Source organism: Podarcis melisellensis (genome assembly GCF_964234715.1).
Source record: "Podarcis melisellensis genome assembly, chromosome: 3".
Lineage (NCBI taxonomy): Eukaryota > Metazoa > Chordata > Lepidosauria > Squamata > Lacertidae > Podarcis > Podarcis melisellensis.
Genome location: NC_138530.1, coordinates 83686936 through 83701145, shown reverse-complemented (window position 1 = coordinate 83701145; position 14210 = coordinate 83686936). Strand labels below are relative to the sequence as shown.

Genomic DNA, 14210 nt, shown 5'->3' with positions numbered 1-14210 from the left:
GGGTTATTACGCTATTTTACCGGTGGGCGGGCAAAGTTTCTTATATTACCATACTTTTTGAGCACAGTATTTTTTTTCTCCTCCTATACTTGTGAGGCTTCCGGAGCTTTATTTAGCAGTAATTTTCCACCAGTTAGGACTTGTATTCTCTCCCCCCCCCACCTTGCAACTTGGCTGAATCCACATATGAATCAGGCCAGAGATTATTTAGGAAGCTGGCACATACGGAGTCAGACCATTGGCCCACCTAGTGCAGTATAGTCCATACTGACTGGCAGAGGATCTACGGAGTTTCAGATGGGACACACTACTTGGAGAAGTCAAAGATTGAATCAGGAACCATCTACATGCAAAGGAGAAGCTTTGCCACTGAGTTGCAGCCTTGATGTTGGAGTAATGAAAGGAGTATCAGGCCATGAGTGTAATCTGTTTTGTCCCTTCTTTTAGGCCCACATACCTGTTGGCAGCTCTTAAGAGCATCAGGCCTGGAGCAAATTTGACTATTGGAGTAGCTATGCTGAAAAAGAGCCCACAAAAGGTTACAGTAAAAGCCGAAGTGGTCTATGCAAATAACACTGTACTGCGTGGGGAAGCTGTCTTTAAAAGAGGTGAGATAACTTTATTGGCCTAAAAATAATGATGCATATTCTGTCTGTTGTACTTTTTGATTGCAAGAAAGCCCCGAGGGTGGCTATACAGAAGTAAACACTCTGTTAAATGGGGTTTGCTTCCCAGCAAGTGGGTTTAGAATTTTAGCCTTAATAAGGGAATTTAAGACTATCATTGGTGAGCTGAATTCGGAACAGATATATTATCTGCTTTATGCAGAAGTTCCGCAGGGGGGAAATAAGTATGATGAGCTACATAGATTTAAATGTGAGATTATTTGCTGAACTGTGGTTTAAATGTACTGTATAACCATTCATGTGCTATGTTTACTTCACCTTTGACTGTGGTTGCCATTTCTCCCCTGAATCTGCCCCTCTGCCACCTCATTTTAAAAATGTAATTCTGAGTGAGATCATTTTTACATTGTTTCTGCTATGGAGAGACCTATGTACTCATGAAAAGAGTTTTGTTTTAGTTTGTACTGTTTTACTGTTAAGAGAAAGAGCAGGTAGGAGCTCTTCCAATTCTGTCAATGAAGCGGAAAATAGAGTTGAGGAGCTTGGTCATAAATGATTCAGAATTCACCTTTCTGATGTGGTAGGGAGACTTCATTTTTGTTGGATCTACTTTGGTCCCCCCCCCCCCCCCAGAATCTCAGGATTATATAGACTATCAGTCAGAGCCCGCTGCAAAATACACATGATTATAATGGAAGAACAAGGTGCCTCTGAGCATATTCTGAGCCTCAAAAATAGTTTTTAGTACCAGAACTGAACTGAGTTTGCAGTCTGCACACACATGCTCTATGTTTATTCTGAGGTAGGAGCCCAGGAATGGTTGCTGTGTTTTTCAGGAGCATTTTTAAGGGCCCTGCAGGTCACTGGGTTAACATCACAAAACATCTGAAATGCTGCCATAGCATGCCTATTGCATTGTTCTTTTCCAAGTTTCTTTCAGTAGCATGATGTATATTTATCACATTTTGTTTTGTCATTGCTTCAGAAAGCTCAGGTTATCCCATTTTTATATTCACAATCTTAAGGTTTAAAAAAACCCTCTCTCAAAACAACTTACAAAAAAGTGCAACATGATACAGCTATGTAAATAAAATCAGTAAGAATAAAAAGTAATAATGCAATAACGTATCAGCCCCTAAAATGCTAAAATAAAGTACCTGACTACAACCAAATCAGTTAATAGAACATAGTAGCTCTGGAAAACTCATTTGAAAGCTAGTGAACCTTTAGGGCTTTCATGAGCATCTGAAGTGATGGAACTTGTTACGAGTGAATGTAGCAATGTGCCCCAGAGATGTTGGGCCATTGTAGAAAAGGCTCTCTCCCTGAAAAAAAGCCAGTTCTGAAAGACAATTACTATCCTTATAACAATCTTGAGGGATAGTGACTGCCCAAAGGGAACTAGTGAACTAAGCAAGGGTTTCAATCCCATAGGCAGGATTCAGTTATTGAGCATTACCAGTGGAAGCTCATGCAAAGACTTTCAGTAGTGTAACAGGACTTTCTCCCCTCTCCCACCACATGTGTCCTCTGCTCCTCCAATTGGCTCATGGGGGTAGTGTTGGGAGAACCTTTTCCCCAGGTCTCTCAAGTCAAAGTCTGGCGCTGTGTCAACAACACTTCAATGTCTGTCTTCCACATATTTTTATTTATTTCCTTTCATTTCCAAACCACCTTTCATATGAAGATCACACAGTGGTTTACAAAATAAAAACACATGAAATATATAAAAACACATACAATGGTACCTCGGTTTAAGAACAGCTTAGTTTATGAACAATTTGGATTAAGAATGCTGCAAACCCAGACGTACCATAGGTGTTTTGGTTTGTGATTTTGCCTTGGAATAAGAACATGTTTCGCTTCCTATTGAGTGTGTTCCATTTTTAAATTGAGTCTCCCGCTGCTATGGGAAAGCAAGCCTTGGTTTAAGAACGGACTTCCAGAATGGAGTAAGTTTGTAAACCAAGGTACCACTGTATATAGACTGGAGTGGGATAGCTGTGCTGCTGTTTCCCTTAAAAAGTGCACATTGGTGTGTTGTAGAGCATGAAAGGATGTCTTGTAAGCAAGAAAGGGTGAGTCTTACAGGCTATTTTTTCCTCAATAAATCCTGAACAAAATTGCACTTACAGTGCAATTCTATGCATGCTTACTGAGAAGGACACTAGGTTATGTCCAGTGGGCATTACTACCCATGGTTAGAGACATAAGCCAATGCTGGAGAGTGTAAATGCAAGAAGCAGCATAAAGCTAACAAAGTGGTGGGCATTTCTGAAAGGGAAAGTGGATCTCCACTTTTGTGTTGTTTAAGACTAGATAATGGCATAGCAGAAGAGCACTAAGCCTCAAAAGCACTGAAAAGTGTGTGTGTGTGTGTGTGTGTGAATGTGTGAATGTATTGCTAGTTGCAATGTAAAATCAATGTCTGTGCCGCTCATACTGTCACTTAGCATTCTGCAATTACCGGTATGTGTTTTGCTGGGGAAGGTTTCACTTTTTGCAGATACACAGTGTTGTCATCTTGGTGTGGTGAAATGTGATGAAAGAACAACTCTTGAGGAAAGGCATGGGGGCTGCGGACAACAAATGAATAACTATTTTGTGCATTCCTAATAAACCAATACCAACCATGCAGAAAGGCCCTTATTAGTATTAGTAGCAGCATTCTTTACACAGCCACATTTGGCCACAGGAGGCAACTGCATACCATTTGGGACTTTCTCCTGGGAAATATCCTATATATTTGGATATCAAGTTGGCTTTATAGCAGAGCTGTGTTTTTAAAGTAGATATAAAGCAGATCTTGTGCATGCTAATTTCCTAGCTTTATTGGGCAGGGAAGAGCTGTAGCTCAGTGATCTGTTTTGCAGGCAGAAGTTCTTAGATTCAATCCCCAGTACCTCCAAGGAGAGCCACTGCCAGTCAGTTTGGAAAAAACTGACCTACCGGTAGATGGACCAGTGGCCTGACTCTGTATAAGTCAGCTTCCTCTGTACTGTAAAAAAAATAAGGATTAATTCACATGTTTACTTGTGACCCTCTTTGCCTAGTAGACACCTGCATTTAACATGTGAGACAGATGTTTCAGAGGCCATGTATAAATCCTATTGTGCAATATTCTCTCTTCCAACCCTTTCTTGTGTGGGTAGAGTCATGTCATTGGGTCTTGGTGGAGCACCATGCTCACACTTTCCTTTAGGTGAATGTGGAAATGTGGCACTGAGTCACCTGCTCTTCTATGAAAAAAAGATAATTAAACAGGTCAGTGGATGAATCCGCCAATATATTCAATATGATCTCAGAACTAGTAAAGACATACTGACTAGATTTCAGCTGTTTTTATTAGCTTCTCTGTTTTCAGCAACAAGGGAGCTATATTGTTTCATTGCTGTTATCCCTCATTTGGAAAGCTGAAGCAATATTGCTCAAATACAGATTGCCAAGAGAAGACACCCTAAGACACTGAAAATAACTTGTAGATAGCACCTGGGAGACCAGGGTTCAAGTCCCCACTTGACCATGACTCTCACTGGGTGACTTTGGGCTAGACACTGTCTCTCAACCTAACCTACCTCACAGGGTTGTTGTGGGGATTAAATGAGGGAGAGAACCATGCATACCACATTGAACTCCTTAGAGAAGTAGGTGGGATATAAGTGCAATAAACAAGTAAATAAATTATGACATGTTCACTTTAGAAGTGAACTATTTAAATAATTTTGAACTGAGGCCTTTTCATCCTGAATGGCAAATCAAGTTTTTATTTTTTTGTAAACCTCTGAGAGGTTTTCTTACAATGATTTTTTTCTTTAGTTTTCCTCGTCACCTCCCTCAAACAGATTCAATTTCCCTGGTTCTTTTAAAATCACCTTCTGGTAGAATATGGTTTGGCTTGTAGGTGTAGGGTGAGAAAACCACAAGCACAGAAACCATTACTACTAAGCCTTTCTTCTCTACAAAAGAGACTGAATTGTGTTCTTCCCCCATATCAGACTCTGTGGTATCTCTCCAACAAGCGTTTGGATCTTCAGCTAAACTTTTGATTTTAGCTCATCTAAAAAGCAACTAACCTCATCATAGACAAACCAAAAGTATGCACGATACTTACCAGTCAGCTTTGTTGTTCAACATTGGCACAGAGCCTTATTCCCTTTTTAGCAGAACTCCTTTAGTAATATGCCCCCATGCTATCAGCTCCTAGGCTAGATCTTCTGCTCCCCTTAAGATGCAACCTCTGCTGCGATTCCTAGCACTCTTCAGACTTATGAAGCCTCTTCCTAAGTCCTTAATCATTCTACTGACAACAGGTTCTCTCCTTGACCAGTATCAAACCAGGATTTTTATTTACACCAGGCTTTTTATTAATAATCATTTGGGTGATTTTTGATCCCCTTATTGGTCTATAATTATGAGCCAATAAGATGAGGTAGAATGCCCATTAACTGACCAATTACAACTGACCACCCTTTTGATGCATTTGATTCTGAATATAAAGTCAGCAGCCTCCTCAAACATAGCCATCTTCTTGTTGATAATAGACTACAATGACAGTCTGCTGCCTGCTAGTCTGTCTTTGGTAGTCGCTTTGTTTACGGTTAACCCTTACCTTGTTTGAAATGATATAGCATTCTTATCATAAACTTTACCACATAAACAACATGATTACAGGCCCAAAGTTACCTACTGAGTTTCATGACATAGTGGATATTTGGACTCAGGTGTCTCTGGCTCACATGGAACACTTTTGCTAGCATGTACCACTCTGGTTCTGTTTTAGCAATCTTCTCAGCAGCACGTATCTAAGATTTTTGACTCTTTGATGACATCTCTTTTTTCTTGGTAGCTAATTCTGACATTAGTGTGTTAATCTGAAAAACCACCACCATCATCTTTTAAATGCATTGCAAACACAATGCTATGTGCATGCCTCATCCTTAAATAAATCACATTAATATGTATACCTGATTTAAAATATATGCAGAAGTCAAGAGCTATTACCAGTAATGAACACCTTAATTTTGAACATTCAGACTTTACATTGGTAATGAAAGTTTTTGCAGATACATGAATTGCTCATCATGCTTTCAAATCTAATATTACATCTGAAATGCTGACATAAAAGATCTTACCTTTACAGAATACATACTACGGTATGTGAAATGATGAGCGCTTCCTGTGTGTGCATCAGAAGTTGTTTTACCAGAATCTGTAGTTTATACTAATAATGTAAAGTCTAAATTGACATGTAACAGTAACAGCTGCTGGGCATTTGGAGCTACCTTGCTTCTTTATTTTCAGTGTTTTTCTTTTATTTTTATAAAATGGTTGACATATTTTGCTTTGAAATTCAAGACAGTGTTTGGTTTATGCTTTGTAAAAGCTCCAGGCTCTGGACAATTTATTATTAATGATAAGGAATACATGTTTGGGGCTTCTATTTAACTGAATCAATTACTAGGTCTCAAGGATCATAAAGGAAAGACTTTGGTAGTGTTACTCTCATAGTGAGGCCAACAGAATGCAAGCCTATGCTGGTGTGGCCTGCTTGTGCAGTTTATGAGAACAGTTCTCATGACAGAGGTTGGCAGCCTTACATTATTGGTGGCTGCTTTGTAACAGAGATTCAAAATGAAAAAGCCAAGGATGCTACAGGTTGGCAAGATTATACTTGGCAGAAGTTTAAAAAACCTTGCAACGGTTCATATCTTTTTCATCTGATGAATAAGAAAGTAGGATTTAACAAAAATCTCATTCATATAAGATGCATTTTAGGTGTGCACCAAGAAATGTAAAGTATTACAGTGGTACCTTGGGTTACATATGCTTCAGGTTACAGACTCTGCTAACCCAGAAATAGTGCTTCAGGTTAAGAACTTTGCTTCAGGATGAGAACAGAAATCGTTCTCCGGCGGTGCGGCAGCAGCAGGAGGCCCCATTAGCTAAAGTGGTGCTTCAGGTTAAGAACAGTTTCAGGTTAAGTACGGACCTCCGGAACGAATTAAGTACTTAACCTGAGGTACCACTGTATTGCAACAAAGAAGCACTTAGAAATCCTGCAAGTATGCTTGGAGCCAAAGACAATCCCAGCTATGTGTTGAGTACTGTACACTCACTGGTAACCCTGGGGCTGTTGCTGTGTAATGTATGAAATAGTCTAGATGTATCCTCTTTAATTCAGTCCTAAGGGGTGAAACTGGCACTTGGCTATATATATTGTTGATGGCTCAATTCGTTTTTATTTTGGAACATTTTCACCTCTTGCCTCTTAAATCTCAACGTTGTACATTCATTGCCAAATAACAAGAATATAATTATACAATAGTACCCAGAGGTAGGAGAAACTTATAATTTGTGATCTTAAAAGGGGCAAGGCAGTTTTGTTTAGCAGCCATGAAGAGTTGCTGTTGCAAATATATTGGCATAAAAAAAGTTATGCAAGAGATTCTCTAAATTTTAAAAGTTTTTCTAAATTGATAGTAAAGTGTTAAGGTGCTGACTTGCATCCGTCTTCAAAGACTCAGAAGTGATATAATTGCTGCTTAATTGAGTGTAGGGAGAAATCTTGATTCTGAGAGTAAGGGAGTTGGGGGAAAAAGAAATCCCAGCCAAAAGTTACTAAACAGATAGAGACTATGCAAATAGCTTTCAAGCTCAGACAAGCTGTGATCATACATAAACACTGGAAAAATGTCCATGCCAGCAACTGAGTCCTGCTTGCTTAACAATATAAAGGAGCCAATTTTATATGCCAAGCTAGAAAACACTGATGAATGCTAAGTTGTTAAATAGCAGCACAGCAAGGACAGGGTTTGATAGTCTATGAATCTTATATTATAACATAAACATGCCATTAAGTTTCACTTAAAGTTCTGTTTTGCCAAGTGACTCATCAGATATTGCTAGTTTCCAGGGTTAGTCCTGGAAAAGTTGAAGCATAATTCTGAGCTAACACATCTCCAGAAATACTTTCATGCAGTGGATGAATGTAAACCTTTGCATTCCGTTTTCCTTGTTGATCAAAAGAAAAACCAATAGTACAAAACAATAGCAGAGGATTAATCTTCCCAACACTTAAGATAGAATAGGATAAAATCTAATAGTGTTACTGAATATGCTTAGTTTCCTGATAATGTAAGCACCATTTCTCCTGAAGAAATATAGGAGTGATATTTTTGTGTGGCAGCCCAAATACTGCTTACGAATTCAGTAACACCCTACCTTGACCCACTGTCATGACTCTCTGTACTTTGTTTGCACAATGTACCATTTTGCTAACAGTCTGGAATGGGGGAACAATTTTATTCCACTTTTCCCAGAGCAGTGAAAAGGCTTTGATTGTAAAAAATTCTAGTTTTAATAAACTCAGAATAAATTACATTTTAAAAGTCTGTTATTATTCATGTGGATCTGGGTTGGTTTTTGTTTTGTTTTATATACTTGTAGTTTTAATGGTTACAAGCTGCTTTGGATGGGCTTTGCTTGAAAAAGCAGCATATAAATATTTTTTAAACAAATAAATAACAAAAAAGGGTTGTGCTAATGCCTCCATATGCATTATTACTATTATTATCCCTGCCCTTCACCAGCAGTTCATAGGGCAGGTTTCAATTTAAAATTCAGTTTTAAAACAGTTAAAACAAATTGCAATCACATGAATAGGGTGGGTCCTGAAATACACAATTCTGGTGTCAAAGGCCAGATATGGAAGTTGAAAAAGATTGTTTAAATAAAGAGTGTGTGTATGTGTGTGTGTGTGTGTGTGTATTTCAGCAGCCAACTATTAGCAAGTTTCGGGGAAAATAAACATTTTCTTAATTAAGCATGTCTTCGGGTCATTTTGGATGAAATTTTGATTATGTTCGGTGAGATTTCATTGTTATTAAGTAGAAAAATGAGGACATGGGAAAACTCACTTGGGAACAATATTATTTTGCACTTGATGATCAAGATTACCCATTAAAGCTTAAAAAACAAAGCCTCAAAATTGGCCTGCTTGACAAGTTCTTAAGCTCTTAGCTTCTTACGATGTTGCTTTAAAAAAAATCTAAGACCTACCAGTAACTGCTTATCTTTTTGCATGATGATGTTAGGATTCTTTACTTGAATTTTAATTTTGATAGATTATGATGCAGTTTGTTCTACAGTGTTTAAAGAATCAAGTTGAGGACAGATTTATGTGAAGGCCTGGGACTAAACAAAACTGGAGACTCTTATTCCAGACTCATGTTTAACTATGTGTGAAGATTAAGAACATTTTGGCATGGATATTGATACTGATCTGGGGATCATTTTTTTGTTTAGCAGGAGCCTGTATCCCTGTTCTTGCATGTAGAACAGCAAATTGTTCTTATTGCCACTCACCTGTTTGGGTCTGAGATACTGTTTTGCTCCTATGCAGCAGCCTTTTGCATGTGTGAGACAGATAGAGAAGGCTTATTTTCCCCCTTGTAGAACCTGAATGATAGAAAATAACTAGAGATAAGCACAACATTGGACAGAATAAATATAACAAACCACTTTTGAAATATAAAAAGTTGACATTAAAATGCATTGATGGTGTATGTGGGAGTTGCCATTCAACTTTAAGAACACAGGTTTTTGTTGGCAGGTCCAACATGTTTTATGGCTTTCCTAGTGAGCATGGTCAATAGAGAATTGGCTTTTCTTTAGTTAGGTTTTGTCCCCTTTAGGGAGAGGGGCTAGTGCACTGATAAGTTTCCCATATTTTTGCATCTCTTTTCTTTCTGTTATTGCATTATTTCTCTATGGTAGGGGAAGAAAAAAGCAATTGCCTACCATCACTGAGAACAAAAGCTGACTAATAAGGAAATATAAGGGAAGCACTAAAATGGGCTGAACAGGAAGCTTTTAGTTAGCATTGGAAATGAGTTTTAACAGATTTTAGAAAGAATCTCCTGGTGGAACCACTTCAGGCACTAGCCCAGGGGTCAGCAACCTAAGGGCCATGGGCCACAAGTGACCCACGAGGGTCGTTTAACTGGCTCACGAGCCACCCCCGAACTGAGCCACCCACTCGGCAAGTCTCCACGCGCTGTGCTAAACCAGCGCGGTGCGGCGACTCGCTTCCGCGGTGCCGGAAATCGCATCTGTGCATGCACAGACATCGAAAATTGTGTGTGCATGCATTCGTGTGATCCAGCCTATGGAGGGATCTCTGCTGGAGTGAACTGGCCCAGGCAAGGTAAACCTTGCCCACCCCTGCACTATCCCTTGAATGCTTTGCTCTCTTGGCCATGAGGGAGGACCCCATCACCAGGTAGTCAGAGGAAGGGGGGGCATTGATGAGGAGAGGTGGATTGAGAGATCCAGTAGAACTAGGAAACAGCTTTCAGCTTTGTCCCTAGCCTGCTGGAGATCATCGACCAGCGTGACCATCTGGACCGTCTAGAGGTAAAAGCTGGGGCCCCTGTTATACAGTGGTTGCTCCTGTGCCGTGTCCAGAAAGAGGTGCTGGGGGATGTGTGTTCAGACCCCATGGCTCTCACTTGTAGGGTGCCTCAGGGTTCCGTCCTCTCCCCCATGCTTTTCAACATCTATATGAAGCTGCTGGGAGAGATCATCAGGGTTTGGGCTGGGTATGCGGATGATACCCAGCTTTACCTCTCCTTTAAATTGGAACCAGTGAAGGTGGTGAAGATCCTGTGTGAGTGTCTGGATGCAGTTGGAGGATGGATGGCGGCTAACGGATTGAGGTTGAATCCTGACAAGACAGAAGTACTGTTTTGGGGGGACAGGGGGTGGGCAGGTGTGGGGGACTCCCTAGTCCTGAATGAGGCAATTGTGCCCCTGAAGGACCAGGTGCACAGCCTGGGAGTCATTTTGAACTCACAGCTGTCCATGGAGTTGCAGGTCAATTCTGTGTCCAGGGCAGCTGTCTGCCAACTCCCATCTGGTACGTAGGCTGAGACCCTACCTGCCCACAGACTAACTCGCCAAAGTGGTGCATGCTCTGGTTATCTACCACTTGGACTACTGCAATATGCTACCTTTGAAGGTGACTCAGAAACTACAACTAATCCGGAATGCGGCAGCTAAACTGGTGACTGGGAGTGGCCACCGAGACCATATGACAACAGTCCTGAAATACCTACATTGACTCCCAGTGCATTTTCAAGCACAATTCAAAGTGTTGGTGCTGACCTTTACCAGCCCTAAACGGCCTCGGCCCAGTATACCTGAAGGAGCGTCTCCACCTGCACCATTCAGCCCAGACACTGAGGGCCAGTTCTGAGGGCTTTCTGGTGGTTCCCTCACTGTGAGAAATGAGGTCACAGGGAAGCAGGCAGAGGGCCTTCTCAGTAGTGGCATCCACCCTGTGGAACACCCTCCCATCAGATGTCAAGGAAATAAACAACTATCTGACTTTTAGAAGACATCTGTATCAGGAAACTTTTAGTGTCTAATGTTTTACAATTTTTATGTGCTGTAAGCTGCCCAGAGTGGCTGGGGAAACCCAGCCAGATGGACGGGGTAGAAATAATAAAAAGATGAGGATGAGACTTTTCACTGAAATACTGATGATTTTTCATTAGGATTTTTTAAAATAAAAAATGGCAGGTTGTGGAAATTTGGAGAACTGAGTTTAAGACTGGAAAAATTAGAACAGAAATTGATAGATTTGCAGAGGACAGGTGTACATTCGTGTACCTTTGTAACAAGATGTTTGTTTAGTGTTTCTGTTTTGGTTTTAACATATTTTAAAAGTAAAATCGTAACTCTGGGCAGTTTTGGCAACTGTCACCACAGGAATTAGAACATTGGGAAAGTGTCAGTTGGGGCAGTTAGTTGAGAGAAAGAAGGAGATGGGCTAGTAAGGAAGAAGAGTGTCTTTGCAAAATTCGCCTGATGAGGGGAGACTGTAATCACGTTCTGTAGTGGATAGAGGCGAAAGGAAACAGTGATGTGGGAGCAGAATGGTGCAAGGGGATTCAGCAGCCCACAGAGCCAAGGAACAGCTTGAGATTGTCTACTCGCAGGGACACCCAGGCAACCCAGTGGCACCATAAGAGACTCAACGGTGGTTAAGGACTGTAGTGTTTGTTCATTTTGCCAGAAAGGATACCGCCTCGTATTCTGTGCTGGAAAAAAGGCATTCCTTTCCTCATTTGTAATAAATGTTTTAACAAAGGTGGATTTTTCAGGTTTCCCAACTCACTTCCCAGAGTGTGTACCTGAGGGGAAAGGCTTTCCGTCACTGGTGGGAGCTTAAAGGCAAACTGCTGTTGCAGGCAGGTCCCAAAACAGCAACAAGAGCCCTCAGTATTGCCTCCGGATATGAAGAACTCTTTGTGGAGCCGTATGTTTTAGGGGCTGAACCAAACATTTTGATTCCCTTGGCAACAGTAAGCCGCAATTCAGTAGAACAAAACCAACATAAACGACATTTAGAACAGTTTGTGGGTCATAATTTAACTGTGCAATATTTCAGCTCTTCTGATTTATTTGAAATTACAGGCAGATGTAATAATTAAAGATTGATACTGCCAAAGATATGATCTAATCTTACCTGACACAGGGAAGGAAAATCCCACCCGGCTTTTAATCACTGATTAGTTTAATTATGTGCACTCTACTGATAATCCACAAACCTTTTTGATGTTTGCAATCTTTTTTTGCAATATTAATTGCAAATATCAAATGGAGGCTTCAAATACAAATACAGTGATGGTGGGTGCTTCCAGACATGGGCAGTTTAGCAGCAGCCAATCATTGATGTTCTACTTTAAACTGGAAATAGAAGGCAACACTGCTTCCAGAAGTCTAACATGCAATAAGAAAGTTGGCATTCCCTGTTCCTCCATCCACATGTTGTAAAGAAGCAATTTTCATTGGGATTGTTGGAATAAAAGGTTTCCTTCCTCACTGCCAAATCAAGATTACCACTCCCTTCTACAATTTAGGGCGGGAGCCGGAGGAGGAAATGGATATAAAGGTAACGTTACTTGAAAAGGGTAGGGTTAAAGTAATAGAATTGCTTCCTAGAGAGAAGAGAACAGCCAACAGAGAAGGAAATGGCTGAATGGTCTCTCCAAATGACTGTGATAGGCCATTGACAACCGAGGAAATTGTGCAGCAGTTATAAAAGTTCAGTTCTGCTGATGTGGCTCACTATCCACATATAAACATTTTTCAGTTTTCAGACTTTTTCTTTTGCATTTTCTTTTATATTGCTAAGGATAGAAAAGGGATAAGTAGGGCGTTCATTTTAAAATGTGTGTTTTTCAGACAGGGCTTTGGAATGTGATTTTTTTTTTAACAGCCTGTTTTCACTGATACGTTATTGATGTTTTCCCTGCTATTATTGAAGTAATGTGTGTTTATATTGTACACCACCTTGTTACATATACTTTTAATGAAAGTGCACTTTCTAAATATATAAACAAAACAATTAAAATAAATAGATAAAGAATGTCAGTCCATGAGTGGTTTGTGGGTGATGGCCTCACGGTAAATATGGGGTAGGTTTAGTGAGAGGGCAGAAAGAATGGAACTATATCAATCATGATGATGTAAATCATGATAACAATCAGGCCTCCCATTCCATTAAATAATTGATATCTCTAATGAGAGCACTCTGGTTTTGACCTTACTGCTTCTTGCCGACACTGACAGATTTGCTGAAGATACTTTGCACAATACTCAGAAGGCAATTTAAGAGTAGCATTTCAAAGTCAATACAAGTTAAGCATTAAAAGCCTGTTGTTACAGGTCTGTAGGAATTAGAATTCAATTAGTGCATGGGAATGAGGCCACTGGGAATTAGGAATAAATTCTTTCTAAATCCTTGCACCCCAGCCTCTAGATTTATATTAGAAGTCTAGAAGAATATTTATTCATTCTGCCACCTCTCCCCTGAGTAGCAGGGCCTTGAGTTTGCCATAAGTAGAAATAAGAAATGGGTACAGCTTTTCTGTATATCCTGGTCTCAGAAATGAAGTATGTCACTTTTTGACTTTATATTTGAATCATACTTCATTACTAAAGTGTACAAAAGTAACAATGCTTCTGCCCTGAGAAACACATCTTTGAATTCTGATACACTGATGGTTAGTATAAATATTTATGCCATGTCTTTCAATAAAATGATCCCTGAGGCAGCTCTTGGAATATTGTAACAATGCAATACAAACTATTTACTCACCTTTTGGTGGTGGGGACAGACAAGAGAGATGCTGTGGGGTCAGCATGAATTAAAAACACCTCCCCAGCTTCCTGGTGTTCCTGTTGCTGTCCTTACTGAGGTCTGCAGCAAACCACTCCAGGAAGTGTGCTTCCAGGTGGCAATTACTATAATGATCACTAGAGCCCACATCACATGTTACACTCTTGATGGGGTTCCATCCGATGATCGGGAAGTAGACCCCTGAAGTTTGCCTTGCTCCCGTGTTGCACAGATGGGCTAGTCCCGCCCTGTACATTGAGCACAGCTATCTGAAAACAAGCCCTCAGTGTCATGTGTAGTTGTTCTTTTTCAGAAATCTGTACTCATTGTGTACTCGTGTGGTAGTCGGCATGGGGTAGCATGGTCAGGACACTTACAGTGGTGCCCCGCAAGACGAA

General features: G+C 40.3%; 1 protein-coding gene and 1 long non-coding RNA gene across 4 annotated transcripts in view; one reads left to right on the top strand and one right to left on the bottom strand.

Annotated features, from left to right (window-relative positions):
- CD109 (CD109 molecule) overlaps positions 1-14210 on the top strand; it is a 67870-nt gene that overhangs the window by 1252 nt on the left and 52408 nt on the right. For all 3 annotated transcript variants that reach the window (XM_081904847.1, XM_081904846.1, XM_081904845.1), the window contains exon 2: positions 448-608. In XM_081904847.1, the coding sequence (XP_081760973.1) occupies positions 515-608 (94 nt within the window). In that variant the 5' untranslated portion in view covers positions 448-514. The remainder of the gene's footprint in view (positions 1-447; positions 609-14210) is intronic.
- On the bottom strand, positions 3433-11425 carry LOC309366390. The gene is made up of 3 exons (XR_014166680.1): positions 11298-11425; positions 8991-9083; positions 3433-3624 (listed from the first exon to the last, which is right to left on the bottom strand). It is a non-coding gene; the product is annotated as an uncharacterized lncRNA (long non-coding RNA).